At 42.5% G+C, this 16,908-nt stretch overlaps 1 protein-coding gene across 1 annotated transcript in view; it reads right to left on the bottom strand.

Annotated features, from left to right (window-relative positions):
- The window catches only part of CERS6 (ceramide synthase 6), a 242,054-nt gene that overhangs the window by 57,736 nt on the left and 167,410 nt on the right, over positions 1-16,908 (bottom strand). The window contains exon 6 of the mRNA XM_040357813.1: positions 8,253-8,345. Within this exon, the coding sequence (XP_040213747.1) occupies positions 8,253-8,345 (93 nt within the window). The remainder of the gene's footprint in view (positions 1-8,252; positions 8,346-16,908) is intronic.

Raw genomic sequence — 16,908 nt, 5'->3', positions numbered from 1 at the left:
ATGTCATTTGGACTGTGCTGCCTCCTGAACATCTGGTAACCGCTGCTCTACCACCCTCTAAAGAACCATCTAGTGTGGCACATAGGGGCAATAGGGACTGCGGCAGGTCTAAACAAGGCATATACATTTCCTTTTTATTGGTACCCTAGGCATAAAGGAGCATTTAAAACTTTAAGCGCAGGGGGAGCCCCACTGCAAAGAATTTGTTATCCCGGAGTTTAATTTTAAATTACTGATTCTATGACACATTTCTGCTTCGTTTTAGGAACTTTACATCTATCAGTGGTGTAGAACATTCCACTCTTTAAAAAAGTCACAATCTATTTGTATGAATTTTCTCTATAAGGAGTAATAGAGATTTTTTAAGCAGAAAATGTTCCCTACTGAAATTACAGTTGATGCTCAGCCATGCATATCACCAGTGCCGTGTATTTGGTATTCTGTTATGAAAACCTTGGTACAAGTAAGGTCATTTTAAATTGCTGCTGCAGTAGCTACATCCCTACAATAGAGATTGGCTCAAACTATTCCTTCTGCTCCGTGCTCAGAGATTCAATAGCAGAAACTGCAACAAAAAAGTTAAAAAAAGAAATACTGCATATAAAGTTAAGAGAGTTAAACTGAAAACACTCTTATCGTTAAAATGACATTACGAATATTAGTTTTCTCCAAAAAATAATCCATGCACATCCACTAATGGCCCTGTAATTAATATTTCATTAAATCATTTCTTACTTCTTACCACTTACTTGCTTAAAAAAAAATGATAACACATTTTTGAATGCTTTCGATTTTTAAAAACTGGCTCCGATTGTTTTCCGGGCAAACCGGAAGTGATGTCATGTCATCGATTTTGGTTTACTGTTATGATCAGTGGACCAAAGCTGATCCTGGCTTTTTTTTGCATCCACCAGCCGGTGGATGCAGAGGCTGATCGCTCGGGTCTTCCAGAGGGACTCAAGAGCCAGAGAGAACCGCGGAACGTGGTGGGAGGGGGACGTCCCCTTCCACTGCTTGTAATAGCATTTGAGCGGCTAGTAAGCCTCTCCGATTGCTATTACAAGAGAGCCAAACGTCGGCTCTAAAAAACGATACTGGATGCCTGAAGCTGTACAGGTGCCGCCCCGCTGAAAAATGCCGCCCCAGGGAAACGTCTTGTTTGCTTTTTGGTAGATACGCCCCTGTGCACTGCTGCATGCATACTACAAACCCTATAGTTCATGGTCCATCTCAGGCGCGAGAAAAGAAACAGTGGCTAAGGGCCAGATTCTGAAAGAATTACGTTGCTCCACGGCAGCGTAACGTATCTGATTTACGTTACACCGCCGCAGGTTTACAGCGTAAGTGCCTGATTCACAAAGCTCTTACCTGTAAACTTGCGGCGGTGTAACGTAAATCTGCTCGGTGCAAACCCGCCTAATTCAAATGGGGCGGGCACCATTTAAATTAGGCGCGTTCCCGCGCCGAACGTACTGCGCATGCTCCGTCGGGAAAATTACCCGACGTGCATTGCGCCAAATGACGTCGCACGGACGTCATTTGTTTAGACGTTAACGTAAATGGCATCCAGCGCCATTCACGGACGACTTACGCAAACGACGTGATTTTTTAAATTTCGACGCAGGAACGACGGTCAAACTTAACATTGCTTAGAACAACTAGGGCTCAGCCCTAATTTTACGCGGCATATCTCGATGGAAACAACGTAAAGTTAGAGCGACGGGTAACGCGGACGTTCATGGATCGCCGTAACTAGTCATTTGCATATTCTACGCCGACCGCAATGGCCTCGCTACCTAGCGGCCGGCATAGAATTGCATCCTTAAGATCCGACAGTGTAAGTCAATTAAATTATAAGATTTTTTAAATATGGAGTTACTTTTCAATCACCCTGTATATCTAAGCTGTATATACAGCACTTGCCTCTCTGACTTAAAGCGGCGCAGCGTAAATACTATACGCTACGCCGCCGTAAAAATGCGCCGATCTACGTGAATACAGCCCATTGACTGTACCTACAGGTAAGCCTTATTGTAGGCTTACCTGAAGGGACAAGTTCACAAAAAGAGTTTACTACTGCTTTAGGGGATGGGTATGATAAGGGAGAAAGGTGCAGGGTATAGAACGGGTTCTCAGTATGTGCCCAGCGGTATCAAGGTATGAAAAATTTTCTTCATTTTCAGCCTTCCTTTTCTTTTGTTTGCACCTCTTGATCCTTTCAGTAACCCACTTCCTGTCTAAGGGTGGCTACACTCACTGAGCATCATGTATCAATGGAGGTGCAGCGTTGCTACCCTGGGCTGCTCTCCTAATATTTCATTACACAGGTATATGGTTTGTAATAGATAGCTCAGAAATATATTAACATTGCTTGATACGTCAGTTCACAGGAAGTTTCAAGGACACTGGAATTTGGCAGAATTAACAGTACTTAGCCTGAGAAAATATGCATCTACCGCATCAAAGGCTATCTAAGCTTACAATAGTACAACAAGCTGAAAGAATGGGACTTGAATTATACCTTACCAGTATTATAAAGAGCTTAATAACTAAATATTACAGAAAAAGATAAATTTTATAATTCAAAATTATTTAGTAGAAAAATACTACATTGCATGTGTCACATATAATATTCCAGACATAAAAGCTTCTGTCCGCATTATTTTCAGACAATAATGACGACGGAAGCTTTTATGTCTACACGTGATGTAGTATTTTTTTTACTGAATTTTAATTATTTTGTATAAAAAAGTGGATATTTATATGTAATAGTGTGTTATTAAGCTCTTTATTACACTGGTAAAGTATAATTAAAATCCAATTATTTTCATCTTTTTGTACAATTCCACGCAATTATAGGGCTGATACCTACCAGTGTTGGGGTAATTAATACAGTATTAAATTGGGCCTTCACTATTTAATATCTAAGCTACAATATATTACATTTATGTTTTTGGGTTAAGATATCCTTTAAGAGAACAGGGTTTTCTTTTAAGCTAATTAAAGAAAATATGCATCTAGCATGCATATTTCTGAGCATGCATGGATTTTTCTCCGACGGAAATTCCACACAGACGATCAGAATTTCCTATTTTTTTACACCGATGGGCCCACACACGACCGTTTTTTCCGAAGAAAAAAGTCCATCTGACTTTTTTCATCTGAAAAAACGATCGTGTGTACACGGCATTAGTCTTCTCCAGTCCAGAACAAAGATAGCATGGAGGGAGACAGCGGAGATCAGAGCTTCTCCTCTGCCCATGTAGAGCCAGAGCATGTAAGATGGGTATGACGACATCTGATCTGTCCCTTGCAGGGAGGATGGATGGATGGGGGGGATCTTATCATACTGGATGGTATGGTGACATTGTGCTGGGATGACAGTAGGAGGGAAAGACAAGCTTCCTTCACTGCACACTGATCTGTGCTGGATCAGGACACTGACAGGCAGATCTATCATCTCCTGATCATCCAGGGATTCCCTCCTGCAGGAGATCCCTCCCTGTTCTTTCCATTTTCTTCCCTGATCATGTCTGCAGGGATGGACTGGCCATTGGGACCACAGGGAGTTTCCCAGTGGGCCGATGGCTCAGTGGGCCGGCATCAGTGACAGTGGACTGCTGCCCCCCTCCGCTCCTCTGTCTCTTCCTCCCAGAAGCGCTCACCTGGGGGTAACAAAGAAGCAGGGGGGACAATAGAGGAGCATGGGGGGAGGGGACAGACAGCTGACTCAACAGCTATGGCCTAGGAGTTTCTCACTTCTGCCTAATCTTGTACCATAAGGGGGGCACTGAACTGAATCAGGTGAAATAATGTCTAGCTTCCCCACTGGTACTGCCTATAAGAGTACCAGTACCAGCCGTTCTACTCTAATAAAGTAGAACGGCTAGTGGCTAGTGAAGGGGGAGAGGGGGCTTGGGTGGCCGGGGGGGGGGGGGCGGGAGTTGTCCGGCCACCATGGGAGAGACCTGTCAAAGTGGGCCAGTCTGGATGAAGTCCAGGGCCAAATTTCTGTCCCAGTCCATCCCTGCATGTCTGTATATGGAGAAGGTAGTATAGCAGTGCAGGAGAGTAGGATTCCTCACTGCCATATACTAAAGTGTAGCTGGAGTATATATAGTGGACATCTGCCAGAGAGGGTTTGGTGGTCTGCTTTGGGGGCTCCATGCTAACATTGGCTTGTACAGAACTTAAATCAAAGACAATGTATCTGTTAGCACCCAACTGTTGACAATAAACTCTGTGACATTAGCTGACTTATATACAGTATATAATTGTCTACATATAAATGCTTTCATATTGTATTTGTATTATTATTATTATTATTATTATACAGGATTTATATTGTAGATTGTTTTTGTTTTTTTACCATGCTAAAAACAGCAAAAATGCATTCAGTATGAAAGAAGTTTAAATCTGTTTCTTTTCTATTTATGAAAAAAAAAATCTACAATACAAAAACATTTCTTTAGGTATATAACAAATCCACAACCATCTCTTTAAACCCTATGGGACTCTTCACAGCTGCAGGCTCAGTGTGTTTTGAAAAGCCCTGAATTCTGCATTTTTTGTACAGTTTTTAAAACCACCCAAAAACACAGATTAAAAAGCATAAGAAACGCATCAAAAACACACCTGCATTGGAGCGTAACCGGATTGGCCCAAAGGAGATCCGATCAGATTTGTCGCCAGTTGGAGGACGGAGACGTAGGAGAAAGCAGTTACCCACGAGATGGGGTAAGTGCGGGGCCCCGATTGACACTGACTGGCTGGGGGGGTGGGGTGGTTGAGTGCAGGGCCTTGTGCCATCCGTAACGGGGGGGGGGGGGGTTTGGGGTGGCGGCGGGTGGATTGCTTGTGCCCCCCCCCCCCCAAACGTTTCCTGAAAACAATTGGACGAGAGGAGCTATCTGGGCTGCCTTGTAGCAATAGGTGATGTTCATTTTATTGGGATTTTATGTGATAAATCAACACAAAGTGGCACATAATTGTCAAGTGGAAGAAAAATGATAAATGTATTTCCATATTTTTTACAATAAATATGTGAAAAGTGTGCATTTGTATTCAGCCCAGGGCTGTCTTAATGAGAGGGCATACCTGGGCACTGCCCAGGGGCCCCAGCTGCATGGGGGGCCCCTGTTTTTTCCCTAAAGCAGCTGGTCCTTGAGCCCACGCTGCCCCCAAATTTGGGGCCCCATGATGGCACTGAGAGTGATAGATACAATGGGGAGGCAGTCTGCCTCCTACCTACTTGATGTCTGTTTACCTGCACTGTCATCATTGTAGGGGCCCCATATCATTACGTTGCCCAGGGGTCCATGATGCTATTAAGATGCCCCTGATTCAGCCCCCCTGAGTCAATACTTTGTAGAACCCCCTTTCACTGCAAATACAGCTGCAAGTCTTTTTGGGGATGTCTCTACCAGCTTCGCACATCTAGAGAGCGACATTTTTGTCCATTCCAAAATAGCTCAATGTCTGTGAACAGCAATTTTCAAGTATGAATACTTTTTCAAGGCACTGTACATTGCTTGCATTTAAATATATATTTAAGGACACATTAATGAATACAGAGCAGCATTGATTTGTTTCTTTTATAGCTGCCTGAATTGTAGCTTTAATTACTAATGACAATTAGCTACACAGTTTTTCTTTCTAATTAAATGAATGTAATTATCTGCAGAATCTTTATAAGGCTGGAGCTGCTTATTGATCGCCAGTTTAAAAAAAAAAATCACATTTCTCTGCCTTGACTATACAGTAAAACCTTGGTTTGCAAGCATAATTCGTTCCAAAAAACATGCTTGTATTCCAAAGCACTTGTATATCAAAGCATTTTTTTACAGGGTATAAAAGAGAAGAGAGGCACCTCTAAGTGTAGCAATACGTTGCTAAATGTTGTACCTTCATTAAATGTAACCATATTGCTACACTTAAGGCTCATACACACGGTAGGACATCCAACAAAATTTCCCTTGGATTTTTGTCCTAATTGATTTGTCCTGCCACACCCATAGCATACACACAGTCAGACTTTTCTGCAAACTTTTCTAAAAGTTTCCTAACATCACGTGTTTTTTTTTGCTCTTTTCTGCTCTTTACCGCCACCCTTTGGTTAACTTCTGCTATTGTTTGTTGCTTTTAACATTGGTTTTGAGCATTCGTATTTGCACTTTGTCCAAAAGTTGGTTGGATTGCTGTACACACGGTCACACAAAGCACCATCTGACTTTTGTTGCCGAAAAGTTGGTCCGTTCGCAGACCCAACTTTTTGTTGGATGAAACCAGAAAAAGTTGGTCTGATGGAGCGTACACACGGTCGGACAAATTTGAAAAGTTGCAGATTTTGAAGTTGGTTGGCCAAAAGTCCTACCGTGTGTACAGGGCTTTAGAGGCTCCTCTCTTCTTTTTTATACTCAGTTGTGACATGACGCTACACTTGTATCAAGACATCGCTTGTATTTCAAGGCAAAATTTATTAAAACATTTTGCTTGTCTTGCAAAACGCTCTCAAACCAAGTTACTCTCAAACCAAGGTTTTACTGTAATTGACCACAATGTATCACTTGATCAGACAACCAGACACCTACAGTAGGTGTTTTTTTTTTTTTTTTTAACATGTTCAGCAGAAAATTTAGATTTATTAGAACTTAAAAAAAAATGAGGACGGAAGCAATTGTGTGTCATGTTTTCATCGCTGCATGTGACCTCACTGGTGAGACCCCTTTTTGTTACAGGACACCACAAAAAGAATGAAGGAAACAGGTGACACCACAAAAAGATTTCCCTATTTTACTTTGCAGTCTGTTTCAATTGCCTTCCCATTTCAGTAAATTCCCATTATTCCTTGTCCTTCAATCTCTAGGACAGGAAATTAGGGGGATTTTCTTAAACGGGGGTGCAGACATCAATAAAAACCTACTGTAGCAGAAATTCCAATCATTCTCAGCTCTATTCAAAACCAAGAGATACTGTATAGTAAATATAGTACTTTATGGTAAGCTGATTACACTTATGGCCTGTACACACAATCGGTTCTTCTGATGAAAACAGACCGATGGACCGTTTTCATCGGACAAACCGATCGTGTGTGGGCCCCATCAGTTTTTTTCCCCATCGGTGAAAAAAAATAGAACCTGTTTTAAAATTTTTGTATGGTTAAAAAAACGATAGAAAAAAACGATCGTCTGTGGGGAAATCCATCAGTCAAAAATCCATGCATGCTCAGAATCAAGTCGACGCATGCCCCGAAGCATTGAACTTCATTTTTCTCAGCACGTTGTGTTTTACGTCACTGCGTTGGACACGATCAGATTTTTAACCGATGGTGTGTAGGCAAGACTGATGAAAGTCAGCTTCATTGGATATCTGATGAAAAAATCAGAATCCACGTAGCCCATCCTATCACCGTGGGCGAAGACGAGAGAAAGCCACAGTGATTTCAAATCTCCAGACTGAGCTAGTATGCTATGCATACTAGCTCATTATACCTTTGTCTTGCAGGGTTTTTTTCCCAAGGGTTTACAACCACTTTAAACCTTTAAATGGCATTTTGCTCGGTCTATTAAAAAAAGTAAACAAAGAAATCATTTCTGGATCAACAAGTTAAAATAAAGGGGAAAAAAAGCCTAAAAAGAACAGCCATTACATCTTAGGCCTCGTACACATGACCGAGTTTCTCGGCAAAAACCATCAAGAAACTTGCTGGGAGATATTTTTTTGCCGAGGAAACCGGTCGTGTGTACATTTTCATGAAACTCGACGAGCCAAAAAGAGAGCAAGTTCTCTATTTTCTCGACGGGAATGGAGAAACTTGCCTTGTCGAGTTCCTCGACAGCCTGACAAGGAACTCGACGAGGAAAACGATGTGTTTCGCCCGTCGAGTTCCTCGGTCGTGTGTACGAGGCTTTAGAGATTGGTTTACTGCAATCTATAACATTTTTGTTTTGTGGGTTGATTACACTTAAATTATTAAAATAACAAACAACAAAAGTTACAATGATCATAAACCATCCAGGAGATAAAACACAATGTAAATTTTATCATATTCATAAACTGTCAGGAACTTATTTTAATGCTGCAAAGATGTTAGCAGGAAACAAATACAGACAAATAATGGATTAATGGAACAAGGCAAAGGATCATCATATTGACATAAAAAAAAAAAATCTGTAACTTTTTCTTTGCTATTGAAGTGAAGCTCAACAATTTAATGTAACAATGTAAGGGTATGTCATGAAATTAGTTTTTACCTTTCGTTTGATGTCTGTAAATTGAGAAAACATCAAAGACCAGTAAAAGGACAGCTCGACAATGTAGTAGTAATGCAAGTCAGCTGTTAGTTGCTGAAAAACAAATAGAACTGTTTCAATTTGAATAACTATGTAAGATTACAGAACACAGCATAAAGAAAAGTATTTACAAAGTGTATTAGCAGAAGTAGAACTCCAAATGCAAAATACATCACAACAATCTCTCCCATCATTAGTATGCCCCTCACCAGACTTTAAGGCCCGGATTCTCGTACGAGTTACGCCGGCGTATCTCCAGATACGCTGTCGTAACTCTGAGTCCGAGCCGTCGTATCTATGCGCCTGATTCTTAGAATCAGTTACGCATAGATTTGTATTAGATCCGACCGGCTTAAGTCTCTTACGCCATCGTATCTAAACTGCATAGGGGCGTGTACGCTGATTTACGCCTAGAAATATGTAAATCAGCTAGATACGCCAATTCACGAACGTACGCCCGGCCGACACAGTACAGATACGCCAGGCTTTTCCCGGCGTAAAGTTACCCCTGCTATATGAAGCGTACATGAGGCGTACCAATGTTAAGTATGGACGTCGTTCCCGCGTCGAATTTTGAAAATGTTACGTTGTTTGCTTAAGTCGTTTGCGAATAAGGCTGGGCGTCATTTACGTTCACGTCAAAAGTATTGGCTTCTTGCGGGTAAATTTGGAGCATGCGCACTGGGATACTTTCACGGACAGCGCATATGCCATTCGTAAAGCGTCATTTACGTGGGGTCACATTAAATTTACATAACACATGCCCACATATACTACATTTGAATTAGGCGGGCTTACGCCGGCTTATTTACGATACGCCGCCGCCAGGGCAGGACTTAGGGTGGTGGGGGCCCCTGGGCTTGAGTCAATTTCGGGCCCTACCTTCTATACATTACGGAAAATGGGCGTGGGTCATGCAAAATAGTGGGCGTGGTTAAAATGGGCGTGGTTCGGAAGGGGTGTGATTAGAGTCTGAAATGAATGAGGGATAGAGGGAGAAAGAAAGAGGGAGAGAGGGGGAGAGAGAGAGAGAAAGGGAGAGAGAGAGAAAGAGAGGAAGAGAGATGAAGGGACAGCAGGCCCAGATCCTACACCACAATACAAATATGTGTATCTATCTATCGATCTATCAATTTAGCTATCCATCTTAAATATATAACAAGCTCTTTAACGTCTATTTGCACACCAATGACTCTATCCACAACCAATATTTCTTGGTCCGAAAAGAAACAAAAGGCTCACTTTTTTTCCAATAAATAAATAATGATTAAAAAAGTTCAAAGTGATCATGTGTTTATTGCAATGCACAAATATCTTGGTCACAATAAGAATAAAACACTTATTAACCTGGAAAACATTTTGAAAAACAAACAAATACCTTGTAAGGTTGCAATCATAACTCATTGAACTAAGTGCAAGATAAATTGTGAGTGTTGTAGTGAAAAATCAAAACTATGCACACAAATTAGAAATGTACAGTCAATAAAATAAAAATAGTACACTATCATATTTTAAAGCGGAGGTTCACCCAAAAATCAACTTTCTGCCATTAGATGCAGCATACTGCTGACATCTGCAGTATGCTGTTTTTTTCTTTTTTGTAATTATCGTTTTATCAGCCGTTGTTATCTGGCTCCGAGCGGGGATTTCTGCGGGGAATAGGCGTTCCTAAGCCAAGCGGATTTGATTGACGGGCTGCTAAAGCGCGTCACGCCTTCTGAAAATACCCTTAGTGACATTAGGGTGTTTACGGCGCCTGCGCCTTCCGTGTAGAGCTGATTGCGCAGGCGCCGTAAACACTCGAGTGTCACTTCGGGTATTTTCGGAAAGGCGTGACGAGCTTCAGCAGCCCGTCAATCAACTCCGCTTGGCCTAGGAACGCCTATACCCGGAAGGAATCTTCGCTCGGAGCCGGATAACAACGGCTGATAAAAAAAAAAAAATAGCATACTGCAGATGTCAGCAGTATGCTGGATCTAATGGCAGAAAGTTGATTTTTGGGTGAACCCCCGCTTTAAGAAAGCATTACATCAACAACAGAATCCAGAGGCTGATCATTTAAAACAACAGGCAAGGTAGAGAAAAAAAGAAAGGTGATCAGGTTATGACTTCATGCATGTCATCTCATTTTAAAGATATTAACAGTACTATTTAGAAGTGGCATCTTCTGGATTTCTTTGCAGCAAAGTCTTTGATCAAATCAGAAAAATCCACTTTACGTAGAAGGTCACTCTCAATTGACATCAGAGTGAGATGATTTAATTTCTGCTGTACAATCATGGATCTTAATCTATTTTTTACTAGTTTCAGTTTGGAGAAACTGCGCTCCCCACTTGCATTTGTCACTGGTAATGTCAGGTAAAGTCTGAGAGCGAAATCCATGTTTGGAAAGATGGTCTGTAGTTTTCTTTTTTTAATGCACAAAATAAGTTCCCTAGCAGATGATGGCTCATCATGGCAGATGAATTCTTTGAACTGGATTATTTCTTCACAAAATTCATTTTCCAGGTCAGTGTGGTATCTCTTCTGTAGATCTGCCGCTTTTTTATTAAGATGTTCTGCAGAGAGGGTAGATATGTTGTTCAGGAAGCCAAAAGTGCTGTTAAGGTCATTATAGGACTGAAAACGGCGATCAAGTTCAGCCAGCAGCCTATCCATCATAACTAGAAACACACCAGATGAGAACCGTTCTCTACCTGATAAGTGAACCTCAGGTGTTGCAGACTCATCCACATGAGTCTTGCGTTTTCTTTGTCTTTGTGTATCTTGTTTGTATGTTGCTGAAACAGTGGGAGACATCGCTTTTGCTTGCTCTTCAAACACATCAAATTCATCTCTCAAACCAACAATATATTCCCGTAGTGACCTCACCAAATCAACAGCATTGCACAGGTCCAGATCCACAGCTTGAAGTGCAACACTTGTCCCATGAAAGCGTTTGAGAACATTATTCCACATAGTGCAAAGAAAAGCAATCTCAAGCCTGTTCATTTTTTTATGCAGTGACCAAGCATCATTTTGTATTGTCGGGTTCTGCTTGCTGTCTTCTGCAATGTTCATCAGTGACGCTTGAATATTGGCATAATTCCTGCACAGTGCCTTGGTGGCCTGTGCATGCGCAGCCCACCTGGTGTCAGAGAGAGATTTTAGTGTCTCAATTCGGTGGTTTTCATTAGGCTGCAAGCCTGCAGTTACCACTTTCCATCTAGCTGTGGATTTCGAGCAGAAGTTAAACAAAGTCTGAATGAAGTTAAAAAAATCGGCGGTCTCTGTGCAGCAGTTTACACTATTAACTCCAGCCAGATTAAGCGTGTGCGCGGCGCACGGCACCCACTCTACTAGTGGATTAATGCTTTTGATGTGAGCTTGCAGCCCGTTGTACACTCCTGACATGTTTGCGGCATTATCATAGCACTGTCCACGGCAGTTACTGATATCTATGTCCATCTCATGTAAAACTGTGAGCACTGCATCACAGAGTGCCTTCCCTGTGTGGCTAGATATAGGGAGAAATTTTAAGAATCGCTCTTCTACGAGGCCCTCTGGTGAAACATACCTTATGATAAATGTAAGCTGATCAATGTGCGTCATGTCAGGAGTTGAATCAATGCAAATGGAAAAGTACTTTGCCACTTTCACTTCAGAAATGATTTCAGAAAGCACTCTATTGCTCATTAGCTCGATAAATTCGTCGCATGTTTTTGATGAAAGATATGAGGGGGTTCCTACCCCAGCATTGCCATATATCTGTATGTGTGATTTCAAGAATGGGTCGAATTCACTGATCAGTTCCAGGATTCCCATGTAATTCCCATTGTCAGCTCGACCAAATATTTCACTGGAGCCTCGGAAAGCCAATCCCCGCTCTGACAGAAATTTTACAACTGCAACCACTCTTTGCAAAACTTCATTCCAATAATTGCATTGCGACTCGATCTGCTTTTTAAGCTGAGAATCTATAACTCCGTCATCTGCTGCTCTGTTGATGTAATTAAACATAGCCTTTCTATGACTGTCACTATTCTCGTGCTCGGCAAAGCGTTTGGTAGCATGTTTCCAGTCATTATAGCCAGACTCAAAAAGGGATTGACCGTTACCATCGCCAAAAAGGCGGCAAGCAAAACAAAACACACAGCCGGCGGATGGTGAGTAGAGCAACCATTCTCTGGGCAAGTATTTACCATTCAAATGCTTGCGTTTGAAATGATTTTTAGAAAACAGTCTCTTCTGATCTTTGTATTGGCGTTCAGAAGCCTTGACATTAGCATCCTTATTTTGAACGGACTCCGGCCCTTTTCGCGCCCAATAAGCACGCACGCTTTCATCAATTTTACCCCAGCGAGCAGGATCAGTGGATAAAGAATCTGTAGTTGGACATTGTTCGGTCGCTGTTTCTGACTGAAGAGATGACGATTCATTGATGGGCTGCCCTGCTTGTGAATTCAAATCATCTCCAACCGTTTCTTCCACTGGGTTCGGGTTGTTGTCCTCTGGATTCTCCGCTTGCACATCAGGCTGTGGTGTCATGGGTGTAAAAAATCCAGTAATCCTTTTCGTTTTACTGAGAACTTCCTTTTTGCGTTGCTGTCTTTCATTCTTTAGTTTTCTTTTAAGCGCGCCACTCTGATACCGTTTGTCCGCCATTACATCACTGTCTAATAAACACAAAATCCAGCGCTCAATGAAGAAGCAGGCTATTCAAATCACTGTTAAAACATTTATTAGTACTTCCAAATGATCCATAAATACAAAAAACTGATTGGATGGGACAAATTTGCTGAATAAATAGCGATTGAAGCAAACTTTCTGTATAGCATCAACGTCACTCCTCCTGTCCGATGGACCGTTTTCATCGGACGAACCGATCGTGTGTGGGACCCATTGTTTTTTTTCCCCATCGATGAAAAAAACGTAGAACCGGTTTAAAATGATCTGATGGTTAAAAAAATTATAGAAAAAAAACGATCGTCTTTGGGGAAATCCATCGGTCAAAAATCCACGCATGCTAAGAATCAAGTCGACGCATGCTCGGAAGCATTGAACTTCATTTTTCTCTGCACGTTGTTGTGTTTTACGTCACCGCGTTGGACACGATCTGATTTTTTAACTGATGGTGTGTAGGCAAGACTGATGAAAGTCAGCTTCATCGGATATCTGATGAAAAAATCCATCGGTCCATTTTCATCAGATATCCGATCGTGTGTACGTGGCATAAGAGACGGCCGCCAAGCTGACTGATGTCCGGGGCGGGTAGTAAGACATATAATGTGCCTGTGATTGCATGATTTACACACCCTGTCTTGGCACTCCTATAAGCATGTCACTAAAACCCAGACATGGGTGCAGCCCAGGTCTGAGGGACCAGACTCACCTGCACATCAAATCCTTCTATGCAATACCATGGCAAGCACCCAACACCCATTCATGCACCTTAAAACCTCAGGAGAATGGAAAAGCCTAAATTGAGCCCCTGTGCTTGCTTGCCCATTCATATCTGTGTTGGCATTCTATAGCACCACAAAACCCTCTAACCTCCTTCAGATAGTGTCATGCCACCATTATTGACACCAAAGACTTGACTACCTCCTGTTTCATGCTAGCCCATGGCAAGTACCCAGCACCCCCCTCACACCATCCTCTTACACACTCAGCTAGTGACAGTGTAAAATATTAATGTAAGCTTTGATTGCACATTGCATATGATGCCACATTGCCACCAATACCCCTGCCCTGTGGGTTCATTCGATTGCATCCCACCTCTAAGGACACCATATACTTGACCACTGTCTGTTCAATGCAGTCAGAAGGCAAGCACCCAACAGCCACTCATGTATTGTACCAACAACACCTTATACCAGCAGATAGTGATCAATGATCATGTAAATGTAAGCCCTGATTGCACATAGCCTATGCTGGCATATGATGATCATGCAGTGCCATCAATACCCCTGTGGGTTCATTGGAATGTGTCCCACCTCTAAGGACACCATAGACTTGACCACTGTCTGTTCAATGCTAGTAAATAACATAAAGGGTAAAGGCAAACACCCCACAGCCACTCATGTAAGTCTGTACCAACAACAACACCTTCAGATAGTGATCTACTGATCATTTAAATGTAAAAGCCCTGATTGCACGTGACATGATGTGGATGACATGTGGGTTCATTACAAATTTCCACCTCTAAGGACACCAAAGACTTCACTTTACCACCTGTTCAATGCACCTGACCCGGCCAGCACCCACTTATGTACTTTAGATCAGACAGAGTCAGAGACCTTACCTTAACTGTCGTTTAGTAGAGAGTGAGTAAGAGTCCCGACGTCAGGTGAAGAGCAGCTTGCTCTGAGTCACTCACGCGCCCAGCCCCTGCAGAACGCGGACTTGCCTAAGACGAATCGTCGCAGACTGCCAGTGACTGGCTCCGACGTTGGCAGTGGCAGAGCCGCAGGGGGGAAACAGCCGGAAGTGTGCTGTATACGGACAGACCGTCACGGTACCAGTGCAGTGCCACTGACTACCCAGACTACCCAGCAGTGACCCTTACGGACGGGCCCCCTATTGGACGGCTGGCTTACGGACGGGGCGCCGGGGCCCCCTATTGGATGGCTGGCTTATGGACGGTGTGCCGGGGCCCCCTATTGGACGGCTGGCTTACGGACGGGGTGCCGGGGCCCCCTATTGGACGGCTGGCTTACGGACGGGGCGTCGGGGCCCCCTATTGGACGGGGCCCATGGGCTTGAGCCCAGTCAAGCCCTATGGTAAGTCCGGCCCTGGCCGCCGCAACTTTGGTTTGAGAATACGGCACTTGCCTGTCAAAGTTGCGGAGGCGTAACGTAAATAGTATACGTTACGCCCGCACAAAGATACGCGCTTCTACGTGAATCCGGGCCTGAGCCTTCAGTCTACATCAAGCAGGTGCTAATTTTATTTTATTTTGTAGAAAAGGCGGAATAGAGAATGGTCAGAATGTCACTCATTTTTTATTTTATTTTTTGCTGTCAATGTCCCCGCCGCTATCACCAGGATGGAGAAAATATCTCAGTAAGTTTTCTTCTTACTTCCTGTTGTGTCTCTGGGAACGGACATAAAGAGAAATCTATCCAATGACACACAGAAAGTAAACAAAAAAAAAAAACTATCAAGGATTTTAACCATTACACTTAAGCCGCATACACACGATCGGACTTCCATCTGACAAATCCGTGGATTTTTGTCCGAAGGGCGTTGGCCGTGAATACAGACAGCAGAACTTTTTCAGCCAACATTTACGAAACTATGTGGTTTTTCTGCTTTTTATCATCACCCTTTGGGCAACTTCTGCTAATGATGTCTTATGGTTAGCATTGGTTCGGAGCATGTGTGTTTGTTCTTTGGATTTTAGTCCGACGGATTTGTGTACAAATGATCGGATAATCCGACGGAACACATTTGTTGTCGAACAATTTAAGAGCATGACCATCCAACATTTGTTGTCGGAAATTCTGACAACAATTGTCCAATGGAGCATACAGACGGTCGGATTATCCAACAAAACACGTCCAATTGTTGTCGGAATATCCGATCACGTGTACGGGCCTTAACACTATCCAAAGTTCAAGTTCTGCCATTTGACAAGCTGAGGAAAGAGGAAAAATAGCGCTGGACCCTAAAGTTATATTATTGGTATTGTGGTATTGCTATCTTAGTATTGATGATGGTTCAAGCAATTTGGTTCCTGGGCAGACAGCTGCTATACTCCAAAGGATCTCCACAGTCCCCATGGCTTGTAGAGTAGTATAACAAAAATGTAAATTAAAGCACCACACCACAGCTAAAAAGTCCACATATGAATTTATTATTTATAATAATTGATATAAATGTCAAGAACACAACCCAAAAAGTAGGCTACTCTTTGGACTGTACCCCTGACTTTTATCTGAATACAGGCGGTCCCCTAATTACAAACACCTGACTTACAAACGACTTCTACTTACAAACGGAGGGAAACAACAGGAAGGCCCTTTTCACATTGGGCAGTGAAGGCGCGGTTACATAGTTACATAGTTAGTCAGGTTGAAAAAAGACACAAGTCCATCCAGTTCAACCACAAAAAACAAAAAAACAAAATAAAAAACACAGTAAAATCCTATACACCCAACTCCATACCCACAGTTGATCCAGAGGAATGCAAAAAACCCCAGCAGAGCATGATCCGATTTGCTACAGCAGGGGAAAAAATTCCTTCCTGATCCCCCGAGAGGCAATCGGATTTACCCTGGATCAACTTTACCTACAAATCTTAGTACTCAGTTATTTTATGTACATTTAGGAAATAATCCAGGCCTTTCTTAAAGCAATCTACTGAGCTGGCCAGAGCCACCTCTGGAGGGAGTCTGTTCCACATTTTCACAGCTCGTACTGTGAAAAAACCTTTCCGTATTTGGAGGTGAAATCTCTTTTCCTCTAGACGTAAAGAGTGCCCCCTTGTCCTCAGTGTTGACCGTAAAGTGAATAACTCAACACCAAGTTCACTGTATGGACCTCTTATATATTTGTACATGTTGATCATATCCCCCCTTATTCTCCTCTTCTCAAGAGTGAATAAATTCAGTTCCTCTAATCTTTCCTCATAGC

The sequence above is a fragment of the Rana temporaria genome, chromosome 6 (assembly GCF_905171775.1).
Source record: "Rana temporaria chromosome 6, aRanTem1.1, whole genome shotgun sequence".
In the NCBI taxonomy this organism is placed as follows: Eukaryota; Metazoa; Chordata; class Amphibia; order Anura; family Ranidae; genus Rana; species Rana temporaria.
The sequence above is the reverse complement of the archived record's forward strand: the minus strand, read 5'-3'. Positions and strand labels throughout refer to the sequence as shown.